General features: G+C 52.2%; 1 protein-coding gene across 6 annotated transcripts in view; it reads left to right on the top strand.

The window, feature by feature from the left end:
• The window catches only part of CLEC16A (C-type lectin domain containing 16A), a 237,908-nt gene that overhangs the window by 173,561 nt on the left and 49,709 nt on the right, over positions 1-14,638 (top strand). For all 6 annotated transcript variants that reach the window (XM_052636154.1, XM_052636153.1, XM_052636156.1 and 3 more), the window contains 2 exons: positions 1,783-1,987; positions 3,833-3,997. In XM_052636154.1, coding sequence (XP_052492114.1) covers positions 1,783-1,987; positions 3,833-3,997 — 370 coding nt within the window. The remainder of the gene's footprint in view (positions 1-1,782; positions 1,988-3,832; positions 3,998-14,638) is intronic.

Here is a 14,638-nt window from a genome sequence, read left to right as displayed (position 1 = left end):
GCCAGCTGGTTGGTCAAAGGAAGCATAGAGCCAGGCAAGTTGAAAACAGCCTTCCACCCCATTCCCCCACCAGACCCCCTGGGCCTTACTTGCCTTGCACCAGGCCTGTTTCCTTGTTGGGCAGTCCTGGTTGCTGGCAAGACCTTGCTGGGGCCAACCCACATCCATCTCCAGTGTGACCCCCCCCTCCCCGAGAGGACCACCCATGGGTTTGAAGATGCTGTTGCAACCGTTTCCCAGCCTCCTCTTTTTCAAGATCTTTCCATTTAAAAAATGTCTTTTACAGAAGGTTGATGTGCACAGCAACTATCTGAAGAAGCTTGCATTTAAAAAAAGACTTCCACGTCGGAGACTGTCCATTAAGTAACTTAGTGCTTCTTCTTATTTATCTAGGCTTATAATCAATTTCCTTTAGAATTTAGTGTCAGGAAAGTGTTTTTCTCCCTCAAAGGATTAATATGTGTCGTCCATCAGACAATGAAAGCCACATAAACCTTTTCTTTTGGTCGTCTTCCAGGAGCGCCTATTTGTCAGGCTGTTACCACGCGCCAGCCTCTCTCTCCATTTTAAAAGCGTAATATCTCATCTAATCCCCACTGCAACGTTCTGTGCCAGATGGAATGCCTATGGACAGTCTCTGTCTTGTTTCATGAGCCTTTTCAACATTTCCGCCCCTGCCTCTAGCCTTTGACTTTCATGCTTGTCTCCTGTCCTCTGCTTTTTATCTCAAACCTCAGTGGGAAGCAGATTCTTTGCACAGAATCCATTCTGAGGCTTTGGATTGCATTTGTCCTAATATTTGGTCTACATGAGTCCTCCTCTACCTTTCAAGGGCAACTTTCTTCAAATGTCTCTTTCTCAGAGTTAGCTTTTTCCTTTAGGGACCAGGAATTCATCAGAGACATACAAATAGAACTAATGATGCCCTCTTCTTAAGAGAGAGGGCCTCCCTGGTAGCTCAGTTGGTAAAGAATCGGCCTTCAATGCAGGAGACCCCGGTTCAATTCCTGGTTCAGGAAGATCTGCTGGGGAAGGGATAGACTACCCACTCTGGTATTCTTGGGCTTCATTTGTGGCTCATATGGTAAAGAATCTGCCTGCAATGCGGGAGACCTGAGTTCAATCCCTGGGTTGGGAAGATCCCCTGGAGAAGGGAAAGGCTACCCACTCCAGTATTCTGGCCTAAAGAATTCCATGGACTGTATAATCATCCGTGGGGTCCCAAAGAGTTGGACGCAACTGAGCGATTTTCACTTTCTTAAGAGAAGCAGGAAAGGAATTGTTAGTAGGTGAAATCATGCCAGAAAGAACTAGCCTTGGGTTTGTTATCTCTGGTTTCTCAGAAGCAAGAATTGTTAGGGTTTGGGACTTCCCGGCTGGACCAGTGGTTAAGAGTCTGCCTTCCAGTGCAAGGGGGTGCGGGTTCAATCCCTGGTCAAGCACTATGATCCCACAGGCTGCTGGCATCCTGCATGTTCACCAGCTGACTCAAGTCTTTGTGGGAACAAGACCAGCCACCACAGCCAGCACCAGCCACTGAGCCGGCTGTGCTTCCCACCCTGTCGTCTCCCACCAGGCCCGGTCTGGTTTGTGCCCATCCTCAACACTGTTGCACTTGGGGGACTGATGGTCTCCTTCAGAGCAAAAGCGAACTTCAGTCTGAGGGCCCTTGTTCTAGAGGAGACGTGGGTCCACAGCCTCCAAGCAGTGACCTTCCTAACGGAACGACCTTCCTAACTGAACCTAACGGACATCCTTTCTTTGGCCCCCTCCCCGCCCCAGGACATGCAGGTGACCGGCGTGGAGGACGACAGCCGCGCCCTAAATATCACCATCCACAAGCCTGCGTCCAGCCCCCACTCCAAGCCCTTCCCCATCCTGCAAGCCACCTTCATCTTCTCGGACCACATCCGCTGCATCATTGCCAAGCAGCGCCTGGCCAAGGGCCGCATCCAGGCGAGACGCATGAAGATGCAGAGGATAGCAGGTGAGTGCAGCACCCCTCTCTGGGTGTCCTCTGAGCCATCAGCATGGGTCTCACGTTGACCTCGAGCGCCCTGATGACTCCTCTAGGAGAGGACACCCACGGTGCAGGAATCAGTTGTGTTTTGGTGAGAGGATGGAGAATCCTAAGCGTTTGGTTTCTAGAGTGTCTGAGGCTGCTCAGAGGTACAGCCGTCCATGTGGCCAATGGTGCTCCCCTCCAGCACACGGCGTCCTCTAACTTATATTTGCAGAGTGCCTTGATTCTCATTGCCTGGAAAATTCTGTGGACTGAGGAGCCTGGTAGACTACAGTCCATGGGTCGAAAAGAGTCGGGCACGACTGAGTGACTTCACTTCATTTCACTCTGATTCTCGTCTACCCGCTCTGACCCTTAAAACCACCCTGGAGATGAGTAGGGCCTGTTCACCCATTTTATAGATGAGTAAACTGAGGCTTGGTAACTTGTCCAAAGCCACACAGGCAGCTGGTTGGCAGAACCCAAAGGCAGGACTTCCTGTGCTAAAGCCCGTCCCTTCCTCCTCTTCGTTCCCAGCTCTCACGAGAGGCAGCCCTGCCTGATGAGGGGGCCGGGACCCAGCACTGGATTCGCAAGCGTCGTTACACATGGCGCAGGGATGTGGTGAATCAGTGAGGAGGCCCTGCGCCACCCAGTGTCAGGAAGGCCCCAGCTTTCTTAGAAGGTGCTGATGTGAGAGCCTTCCCTTCATCAGGGCAGAAAGAACAGCATCCTCCTTGGGGAAAAGGCATTCTATCAAGTCCTGAAATCACCACCAGCCTATCTCAAGAAACCAGGGCCTTTTGGCTCAAGCACTGAGCAGTCCACTGGGGGAGAAGGGGAGTGTTCTTGAGGGGTCTCCTGAAAATAAACACTTAGAGGGCGGGGTTTTGGGGCATGGTGGGTTCAGTGATTTCCTGCACGTGCTCCGTTGATCGGCGCAGGCCTGCATCACACATAGTCCGCATCTTATTTCTCACTTAGCTGAAACTTGGCCTCCGAAATCATTACAGAAGCATTTTGTAATGTGCAAAGTGACTTAAATCATTCAGTCCTTTCTCTAAAGATTTATTTCCAGAGTGTTTTTTTTTTTTTTTTTTTAATGTAAAGCAATCTCTCACAGTTGGCATGAAGGCTAAATATTTCATTTGAAAATGGAGAATCATGCTGTGAAGTGGCTGTTAGAACTAACGCCTTGGGTATTTTTTTTGGCCATGCCGTGCGGCATCTGGGATCTTAGTTCCCTGGTCAGGGGTCGATCCTGTGGTCCCCTGCGTTGGGAGTGTGGAGTCTTAATCACTGTACTGCCTGGGAGGTCCCACGTGTTGGGTATTTCTTAAATAAATTTTAGAAGGCCCCTCCAGATTTTGCTGTATTATGAGATTTGTGTGTGGAAGGGAAGACAGTGACAGATACACAGAGTCATAAATACACAAGCACAGTTGCGTGTGTGTTCGCTCTCACACACTCTTCCCTGCACACATAGATTTGTGAATTTCATGGCAGAACTGGCCCCATTTGTTTCAGGGTCTGAAACTGTACACAACGCTAAGCCTTGGTACTGTTTTTTGTGTATGGAAACCGAGAATCTGAGGTGAAGCTGGGCCTGGCCTTCCTCTTTGAACCCCGCACAAGGCTCCCCTTGTGTTTTGAGCCTCAGTCGAGACCCTCGGTGTCACGCTGGTCTCCCAAACTCGAGGCTACCGGCTGCCTGCCCAAGGGATGTGCCCGGCTGGGCCACAGCCACACCAACTACAGCCACCCAAAGTCTTATCACCTACACTCCCGTCGTACGTGCTGAGCCTGAACCACGGGTCTGTTTGAACACAGCCCTCCTGGACCTTCCGATCCAGCCGGCAACTGAGGTCTTGGGGTTTGGACTCGGCTCATCCTCCGCCCAGCACCTGCCCTTCCGCTTCTACGACCAGTGCCGCCGCGGCAGCAGCGACCCCACAGTGCAGCGCTCCGTGTTCGCCTCTGTGGACAGGGTGCCAGGTAAGCGCCACCCCAGCCCCCGTGCCACCTCCTGTCCCCTCCAGGGAGAGCGAGAGGGTCGGCTCCAGGACCTTCTGTATCCTGAGCGTTTGTGAGCATCCTTTCCCCTCTCAGAAACCCAGCTTCTTAGAACTTATCAAAGTCCAGTGCAAGATCAAACACAAGCCCCAGAAAGAAATCTTGACTTTCCCTTTGATGTTCCATCACCGGGGTTTGGTTTTCCAGAGATTTGTTTGAGGATGTTTGAGGATGTAGAAGAGCTTCTCAGAATTAAGACTAAAACTTTCTTGGAAGTTTCTTGGAAATACTTAGAGTATTAGTAACGAGGTTGTGGAAGAGTCATTTCCTTTTCCATGTAGGTTGACTAGAAAGAGTTGGTGTGTGTGGTTCCTGTTTAAGCCCCTAAAGAAGTGAGAATTCAGAAGAAGGTCCCACTGCCCACAGGGTGGCTGCCACTGTCTTTTTTCTGGGAGCTTCTCTTCCCACTTTCACCGAAGTACAGCTCTAACTTTCCTCCCCGCCTATCCGAAAGAGAAGCATGAATAGAAAATTCAGAGTCTCCTGGTGGAGCTGAAAGTACCGCTTCTCCACAAGGGCCAGTGGGCTCCCTCTTCCTGTTCTGATATGTCTGTACCCTGACCTCTCGCAAGAAAACCTTGCCTTTGTTTAGAGAACTTCAAAAAACTGGCCAAGCTATTCCCTGCAACTTCACCCCTCCACGCTTAGGGCTTTAAACCTCAACTGCAAATGTTGCAAAATGTTTTCACAAGCAGTTACCCAGTTAAGAATCGAACGGTAGATAGAACCTGCCCCATACCAGGGTCCCTGTTTCCCTTCACCTCAGATTTTGTTCTTCGATTTGATTCATTCATTTTAGAAATATAGTATATGCTATACGTGCTAAGTCGTTTCAGTCGTGTCCAACTATTTGTGACCCTATGGACTGTGGCCTGCCAGGCTCCTTTGTCCATGGGATTCATATAGTATATGCTATAAGCATTTGACTTCTTAAAACCCAAACAGGACATGATAAAATGAAAAATAAGACTGCTTGGCCCCAGAGGTGACCATGGTTAACAGTTTCTTGCATGTCCTTCCAGACATGTTTTGCTTGTCTGTTTTTACACCCTGGGGTTATACCGTATGTGTGATTCTGCATCTCGCTGTGTTTGATTATTGACAAGTCAGCATAACATGGAAGCATGTGCAAACCAACTTCATGCTCATTCACTGTGGTATAGTATTTTTTCGTATGGATGGACCAAAAGAATCTTCTGTAGCATTTTGTACTGATGGGCATTGGACGCTGGTCACTGACACTGGACAGTGATGCTGGTTGTTTCCAGCGTCTGGCCCATCCATCACAGTGTCTCTCCTTGGGGTATCCTTGTTGTAAGTGTGCAAATGTCATGTATCAGTGGGATAAATGCCCAATGGTAGCTCTGCTGAGTCAAAGGGGAAGTTTTTCATCTCAGTATATGTAGCCCCAGAAAAAAGTGTGCCAGTTCACGCTGCCACCCACAGCCAGCGATTGCTTCCATTCTTAAATACGGTCCTAGGTTTCGAGACTGACTGCAGTCCTGCCTCTGTTTTCAGCCATGAAATGTGAGACAGTTCTGCCTGCTGAAGGATCTGAAGGGTTCTTTGTTAAAAATTCTCCAGATTGGGACTTCCCTGGTAGTCCATTGGTTGAGAGTCTGCTTTCTAATGCAGGGGACTTGGGTTCGATCCCTGGTCGGGGAACTAGGATCCCACATGCCACAGAGCAGCTGAGCCTGTGAGCCGTAACTACTGCGCCTGTGCACCACAACTAGAGAGTCCATGAACCGCATCAGAGAAAGATGTTGCACAATGCAGTGACGACCCCACATGCTGCAACCAAATAAATAAACATTTAAAAAAATTCTCCAGATTGCCTCATGCTCTGTAGAGATGGTTGCTAAGTAGACATAAATGATGACCATAAGTCTGCTGCTGCTGCTGCTGCTAAGTCGCTTCAGTCGTGTCTGACTCTGTGCGACCCAATAGACGGCAGCCCATCAGGCTCCCCCGTCCCTGGGATTCTCCAGGAAAGAACACTGGAGTGGGTTGCCATTTCCTTCTCCAATGCATGAAAGTGGAAAGTGAAAGTGAAGTCACTCAGTTGTGTCCGACTCTTAGAGACCCCGTGGACTGCAACCTACCAGGCTCCTCTGTCCATGAGATTTTCCAGGCAAGAGTACTGGAGTGGGGTGCCATTGCCTTCTCCGGACCATAAGTCTAGGTTAACTAAATACAGACTAGCCTGGTAAGAAATCATTTCTTTCTTCCTTTCCTTTTTTGTTTCCCCCACACAGTTGTAATTCTTTTTTTTTTTTTTTTGGCTGCACAGAATGTGGGATCTTAGTTCTCCAACCAGGGATCAAACCTGTACCCCTTGCATTGGAAGGGCAGAGTCTAACCACTGGACTGCCAGGGAAATCCCACACACAGTTGTAATTTTATTATAACATGTCTATAAATACCTCTTTATAATTTTTTTTAATTGAAATGTAATTGACGTACAAGATTCTGTGAGTTAAGAAATAATTTCTTTAGGGTCATCAGGGCTTCTTTGAACTCAGAAAGTAATGGATTAAGGAGGAAAGCTTGGTCCTCATTTCCACTCCCTCATCTTTGGAACAAGGCGAGCATAAAGTAATCAGCAGAGCCAAATGTCAAGTTCTTGGGCATCTGCATGATTCCCGCCCCCCCCACCCCCCGTTTGCAGATGGCTGTGCGATAACTTCTCCCATCCCACCTGACCTCCAGAGAGGGGCCAGGTTGTCCAGTGCCGGGGGCATCGCCCTGCCTTCGCTGGGCTGGGCCTGCCTTGCAGAGGGCTTGGCACAGCTGGGATGCCCGGTGTCCTCTTGCTGGTCCCAGGGTCAGGGTACCAGGTGGGACTGTGGCAGGTCACAGGAAGCTCCTGAAAGTGACCACTCACTCCTTAGCAGTGTCTCCCACGACAGCCCCTGGCAGGGCTGGTGGTGGGGAACATTCTCAGAGATGTAGCCACAGGATGGCTGCTCCAGGGCCTTGGGTAGAGAGGCCTTGCTGCCCGCCTATCCTCGCCTGGGCCAGAGATGTGACCTAAAGAGCCAGTGGAGAGTGTTGAGGCTTTGCATGACTCAGAAAGAGTCAGCGTTCCCTCAGAGAGGGGCCCTGCCCCACCCCCACCCCCGGCGCCTCACCACCTGCTGCCTCAGGATTTGGCCCCACAGCCGCCCAGCATCTTGGCATCATCCCTCATCTTTTCTCTTCACTCTCCCACACCCACTTCTGCTTTGCCTCCGGAACACACCGGGTCCTTCTCCCTCTCTCGGCCCCCAGCATCTCTCCCTGTCACGGCAGCGGCACCCACATGGTCTGCGGCTTCCAGGCTCATCCCCTCCCTTCCACGCAGCCAGAGGGATCTTTCTAGAACATAAATCACATCACATCATGCCTCTCCCTGCCACTGTCCTGTAGCTTCCTCACTGAATTTAGGACAAAATCCAGGTCTCTCGTTCTGGCCTCCGTGCTCTTTGTGTGATGAGTCCCGGCCAGCCTCTCAGACGCAGCTCTCCCGAAGCCTTCACCCTCATCCCCTGCCCGAGGCCCCCACCCTTGCTGCTCCTCCAAGTCAGCATGTCTCCAGGTTTGGGCCTCAGGATCCCTCCTTTTTTGTTTGCTTGGTTTTTGTCTGTGTGACATGTGGGATCCTAGTTTCTCGACAGAGGACTGAACCCGCGCTCCATGCAGTGGAAGCGTGGAGTCCTAGCCACGGGAACACGAGGGAAGGCCCAGCCCCACTTTATACTCTTTGAAAAGCATTAAGGGACCCAAAGTTCTTTAGTTTATATGGATTATACTTATCCATATTTCAGCTATTGGAAATTAAAACTGAGAAATACTTTTAAATTTTATTTATTTAAAAAATAATAACCCATCTTATGTAAAGCAATAAATAACATAGTTCTTTATGAACAAGTCTGTTTTGCAAAACAAAACAAATAAAAGTTAATATTATATTTTTGCAAATCTCCTTAATATCTGGCTTAATAGAAAACAGCTGGGTTTTCTCATAGCTGCTTCTGCTTTCAATCTGTCATGCTGCCGTGGACTCCGGAAAGCTCCTTTGCATCCTCCTGGGAGGATGAGTGTAAAAGGAAAATGCCGTCGTCATCTTTATGAGAGTTCTGACCCTGGGAGGCGCCCCCAGGGTTCCCCAGCCCATGCTTTGAGAACCACCGCCCAAGCTCACGGTGCTCTCTCCTGCCCCAGGGCCTTGGCCCTGCATGCTCCTCCCTAGATCTGCATGTGGCCACTTCTGATGATCACTCGGGCTTCAGGCTGCGTGCCGCCTCCCCAGAGAGGCCCTTCCTGATCCCCGCTGCCCCCCTCAGCCCCATCACGTTAGCCTCTGTGGCCCAGCGGCTCTGAACCTGGTCGACATATTTGGGTACCCTCCTCCCCCCAGGAAGAGTGTCACTCCCTCGGGGACCTGGAGTGTCCCCGTCACACGGCACCTTCATTCAGCCTCCACCGAGTGAGGAGTGAGCCTCCGTCCTCAGTCTCTGCACAGCCTCAGGGCAGCACCCACCCGGTTACCTTCTCCCTGCGAGAATACCAGGGAGACAAGGAGTTCCCGCAGGGGCACCAGACATTGGGTGGTTTAGGCTGCGGTACTTCAGCAGGGGACACCAGGGGACACCAGGGAACTGAGACCCTACCCCAGGTCTTCAGCGGCATCCCTCCGCCTCAGCTTCAGCACTGTCACCGAAGCGAGTGAGATGCGAGTCCCGTCGGTTGCACGTCAGTCACCACGCTCACCTTCCTCAAAGAGTTTGCCAGAGGGCTCCTCACAAACCCGGCCCAGGTTGGCCTGCGATGCTGTGGCGTCCGTACCTGCCATCAGGGTGTTGCTCTGTGTCCGTCCCTTGCATGGACCGCACTGTTGCAAGCATACCCCCTGCCTGGAGAAGTGTTGACAAGGGAAAGCCGCAGCTGGCCACCTGCCCCGGGGTGGCTGCTGGAGGGGCTGGCTCGATCGTGACACATCCCCTGCTGCTCTCTGCAGGCCCGGAGAGTTGTCACAGAGCCGTTTCTCTTCCCCTTTGAAAGCTCTACATGATCATATTTGATGAGCACATACCTTTCATTTCCTTGGATGAGATGTTAAAAGTAGAATATAAATCAGGGCTAATAGGCAACTGGCCGCTTCGGTGTATTTTTCTTCTCCCATTTGGCCTTGAAAAATATCACAGATTCTGTCTATTGGCCAGTTTTATGTTTATGGCTCTTGCCCCCACAGAATGTTCAGCTCCAGGAGGGCAGAGGCCGGTGAGCGTGCCTGGCCAGGGAGAGAGGGTCAGCAGTGGCCAGTGTGTTGGGTGGGCGGGCACAGCCGGGTCTAGAGTCCAGCTCTGAGGTCAGTGCTCCATGGCTGGTGCCTTCCAGGACCCGTTCCACTGACCTGTGGTGACAGCCAATTGCCAGGACCTGCCAAGAGTGGGTGGGGTGTCCAAAACTAGCCTGCAGGGCAGTCTTTCCATGGACACTCGCGGACCAGCAGACCCCAGAGCAGAGGCTGTTTCCAGAAGTGACCCCGGACATCAGAGGGCAGTGGCCTCCAATCTGAGGGCCAGGGCTCTGGCCTCCCGAAGCCAACCAAACCCCCTCTCCTGGGCTTCTTCTGGACCAGGGCTGCTCTCAAGCATTCACCTGGGTGGGGGTGGCTGGTGACAGACCCCCACAGTCCCTCTTGGTCAGGTCCTACCCGGGCCCTGCCTAATTCTTACCCAAACAGAAGGGCTCTAGAGCCCAACTTGTTGGGGGATTGCAGTGGGACACAGCCAGGCACGTTGACACCCACTGGTGCTCAATGATCGGGGCTCAATGACATGTTTTAACAAAAGTGACCCTTCCCCAGCTGAGGACCGTCAGCTGCCCTGGACCAGTCGGTTACCTCCAGGGGAGGGTCTGTCTGCCTCTTTCACTGCCCTCCACCCTGTTTAGGGTAGTCCTGCACCGTCTGGCCCTGCCCACTTTCCACAGTCGGCTCCCCTCTCTTCTCTGTCCTGGGCTCTCTTGGCAGATCATACAGCCCAGCATCTCAGCCGCGCTGGCTTTCTGTCTGCACCTCCTGAGCACCAGGCGTGTCCCCTTAAGGACCACTGTCCTCACACTGCCCTCTGGTTAGAACCAGGAGCCCTCTGCGAGCCTGGTACCTTCTCAGCGTTCAGGGTCTGCTCGAATTTCTCCTCAGAGGCCTCCCCAGGGGCCCCAACGCCCGCTGCCCCAGTCCTACCCCATACAGCAGCTGGGTTTTATTTATTCTATTGTGGTGGAATTCATACAGCATAAAACCAGCTATCTGGAAGAACACCATTCAGTGGCATTGGTACCTTCACATTCTGGGCTGCCAACCCCTCTGCGTGCGTGTGTGCTCAATCACTTCTGTCGTGTCTGACTCGTTGTGACCCCCATGGACTGTAGCCCACCAGGCTCCTCTGTCCATGGGATTCTCCAGGCAAGAATACTGGAGTGGGCTGCCATGCCCTTACTCCAGGGGATCTTCCCGACCCAGGGAGCACACCCAGGTCTCCCACGTTACAGTCGGAATCTTTGCCATCTGGACCACCAGGGACGCCCTTCTTTAACTGAGAATCATGTTTTGGCGGTGCATCCACGCTGTGGCATGTCAGAGCTCTGTTCCTTCTCACGGATGAGTTATGCCCCACTGTGTGGTGGACCACCTTTGGTGCATTCATTCTCCCACCTGTAGGCAGCCCTGGCAGTTGTCTCCACCTTTGAGCCATTGCAAATAGGGCTACTGTGAGAGTGTGTGTGTGTGCCAAGTTTTTGTCTGAACACTGATGTTCAGTCTTTGGGGATTTCTACCTAGGAGTGGAATTGCTGGGTTGAATGCAAATTTAATTTTTTGAGGCGCAGTTTTCAGAGCCCTTCCCTTTAACTGAAGTTGCCCACTTGTCTTCTCCATCACTGTGCCGTGCTAGCGTAGAAGGTTCTGGGGTCCTGTTTATATTGCCCTCACTGGTCGACACTTCGTGAGCATAGTAGAAGGTTCTGGGGCCCTATTTATATTGCCCTCACTGGTCAACACTTCATGAGCATAGAAGGTTCTGGGGCCCTATTTATATTGCCCTTACTGGTCAACACTTCATGAGCATAGAAAGTTCTGGGGCCCTGTTTATATTGCCCTCACTGGTCAACACTTTGTGAGCGTAGAAGGTTCTGCTGCTGCTGCTGCTAAGTTGTTTCAGTCGTGTCCGACTCTGTGCGACCTCATAGACGGCAGCCCACCAGGCTCACCTGTCCCTGGGATTCTTCAGGCAAGAACACTGGAGTGGGTTGCCATTTCCTTCTCCAGTGCATGAAAGTGAAAAGTGAAAGTGAAGTCGCTCAGTTGTGTCTGACTCTGTGCGACTCATGGACTGCAGCCCACCAGGCTCCTCCGCCCATGGGATTTTCCAGGCAAGAGTACTGGAGTAAGTCGCCATTGCCTTCTCCGAGAAGATTCTGGGGCCCTGTTTATATTGCCCTCAGTGGTCGACACTTTGTGAGCATAGAAGGTTCTGGGGCCCTGTTTATATTGCCCTCTCGGGTCGACACTTCGTGAGCGTAGTAGAAGGTTCTGGGGCCCTGTTTATATTGTCCTCAGTGGTTGACACTTCGTGAGCGTAGTAGAGGGTTCTGGGGCCCTGTTTATATTGTCCTCAGTGGTTGACACTTCGTGAGCATAGTAGAAGGTTCTGGGGCCCTGTTTATACTGCCCTCTCTGTTTGACGCTCCATGAGTCCATTGGTGCCCATTGAACAGGCAGCGGGCAAGGCTTGGTAGCTGGAGTTTGGGCTGGGTCACTGCTGCCTGTCTCACCCCCAGGTCGGGCTCCTGCCTCAGCTCAGTGTGCCGGCGGGAGGGTCAGCTTTTCTCCCTTCCTGTCCCGCTGGGTTCGGGGTGCCGTCTGTCTCTGGGTAAACATTGAAATCCCTGAGCACAAGGGCAAGTGCCATACCTTCCCCAGGTGTGATCGTTGTCAAAAGCAAATAAACCAGCCTTATCAGTCCCTGACCCAGAACACTTAATAGTTCTGTGGAAAGGCAGCGTCGTTCCAGGACCAGCCTTTGGCAGCTGAGTAACTGAGGAAGAATGCAAGATCACAGTGCGCCTGGTGCCAGCCCAGCTGACCACAAAGCCTTGAACTGTCATCAAAAAAAAAAAAAGTGTAGGGTGGAGCAGGAGGAAAAAAATCGATGTTTAATTCATAGACCTCAGTTCTGACTTCTCCCCTGGGGAGAACGAACTACTAGGTGCTAATGTCATCTCGTGGCAGTGTTTCCCAGAAACTCCTTTTTTCAAGCCTGTTATTTTTCTTGTTTCCGATTATAAAACTGAAGCCAACTCTCTCCTTCCAGCTCCCCCAAGGGGGAAAAAAATACCCTTTCTGGACTCACATGGGAAGGAGAGCAGCCCCCCACCTCCTTCCAGTCTCCCCAGCCCCCTGTTAACACCTCCCTGCATCAGAGATTCCAGCTACTGGGTTGGTGAGTTACAGAGAGTTACAGAAACTTGAATCTGACCTTGAGGCCTGTTTTGTTTTTTTTTTTAAAGCAAAACATAATTAAGCTGCTAAACACTTTATGCAGGACTCTCAGCTGATCTTCCTCAGAAGGGTTTTACCACTTTCCTTTTCTGCACATAAAGAAGCCACCCACACGCCCAAGGTCACACTGATACGTCTTCCTCAGCAAGGCTTTAACTCAGGTCTGCCCGGTCGGACCCTGAGACCCCCACCACCAGACCCTTTCATTCCTGACTCAGTTTTGATGCTCCCAAAGTGAATTCTCCCCACCCTAGGCCTCAGTGGTATCAGACAAAAACCGTATCGTTGGCTCCAACCCTCAGCGTGTTTTGGACAGAAAAGTCATCCATTTCTGGAAGTGTGGGGTACAGTTTGACCGGAAGCATTAACCATGCCAGGCACTTTGTATGCACTGATTCTGTCCTCTGCACAGCTCTGAAAGCGAGTGTCCCTTCCACTGCTCCTTCTGTACCTCTGAGACCTGTACCTCCACTTCTGCCTCTGAATACCATCTTCTTGAAGGCTCAGATGGTCAAGAATCTGCCTGCGATGCGGGAGACCCCGGTTTGAGCCTTGGGTTGTGAAGATCCCCTGGAGAAGGGAATGGCAACCCACTCAACTATTCTTGCCTGGAGAATTCTATGGACAGAGGAGCCTGGTGGGCTACAGTCCATGGGGCCACAAAGAGTTGGACACGACCAAGCGACTAACACTGGGCATTGGTGATGGCCGAGCAGCTTCACCTGACGGCTCTGCCACCTGTCTCTAAGTGAGAGGTCGGGAGGGCAGAGGTCAGGAGAGAGGGGACTCTTGGGGGCCCTGGCCCAGCCAGCACGCTCCCATCCCTGTCTTCTCTGTGACACACCTGCTCCTGAGTCCGCCCGCTCCAAGCCCACCTCCACTGGATAGGGGACAAAGCTGCAGAGCTGTGATGCAGAAAGCCACCCTTCTCCCAGGGTCACTGCTTCCCAACCAGGCTTGGGATCTGGGTTGCCCAAGGCCATCCTCATACAGATTTGCTCCTGGTCTACCATGAATAAAAAAGCAGAAACAAAATTTCAGAATCCTGCCTGAGCAAAAGCAGCAGGATCTGCGCTTCCTTCAAAGCTGCCTGGCAGATGTTTCTAAGAGATCAGCCTTCGAGTGGCTGGGTCGAGGCGTGGGGCCCCTGAGCCAAGTCCATGGGGCCCCTGCTTGCCAGGCTGCTTCTCGGACCCCGCAGGGCAGCCATGAGGAGGGAGCCTGAGGATACTGTCAGGCTAGGAGCACCCACGAAGGAACCACATCCCCAAATCTGGACACCAAGGTTCCCTTCCCTGGAATGTGCTCTGCTCCCCCCGCCACCCCACCAAAGACTCTTTCCCCAAAGACACACCAGCACTTGTCTGAGGAGCCTTCTTGTGAAACGCACACCCGCAGGCAATGCCAGCCATGGGGCCCCAGACAAGCTTTTCCTGAGAGGTGGCAGCTGGGATGAGAAAAGAGTTCCGAAGAACTGAGTGTTGCCTCGTTGCTCGGGGTCATTACCCACCTCAGACACTGAAGCCCCAGGTGAGTGCCCTGGGGACGTCAGGCGATGACAGTGCATCAAGGAGCAGGTTGCAGGCAGAGAAGAGCTTGGGGGCCCGGGCATCAGATCGTAGGAAAAGGCCAAAGCCCCAGCTTCACGCTGCCTTTTGACCTTGGCGACGCCTTGGAATGTTCTGTGGGCTCAGGCGGGCCCACACAGGGCAGCCTCACTGGCAGCACAGGACAGGAGGCAAGTGCCAGGGCGAGGCCCAGCTGCTCACGGGCACACCCATCCCCGCCCCCAGAACCCAGCTCCTATCGCTGCTCGACTCCGGATTTCTTGGTTGAAGTGAAGCACATTTATGGCAGCACAATCGGAAAGATGGAAAAGTACCAAGGAAAGATAGAATGGCCAGGGTCCTGCCCCATTGTTCTTTCTGTTCATCCTTCTTGCTGTTTCTTTTCTCAGCAGCAGGGCTCAGAGGAGTCCTCAGAGGAGGTGGCTTAGCACAGCCGCAGAGCAGACA

Source organism: Budorcas taxicolor, chromosome 2 (genome assembly GCF_023091745.1).
Source record: "Budorcas taxicolor isolate Tak-1 chromosome 2, Takin1.1, whole genome shotgun sequence".
Classification (NCBI taxonomy): domain Eukaryota; kingdom Metazoa; phylum Chordata; class Mammalia; order Artiodactyla; family Bovidae; genus Budorcas; species Budorcas taxicolor.
Note: the sequence above shows the minus strand (reverse complement) of the source record. Positions and strands in the feature narration are given on the sequence as shown.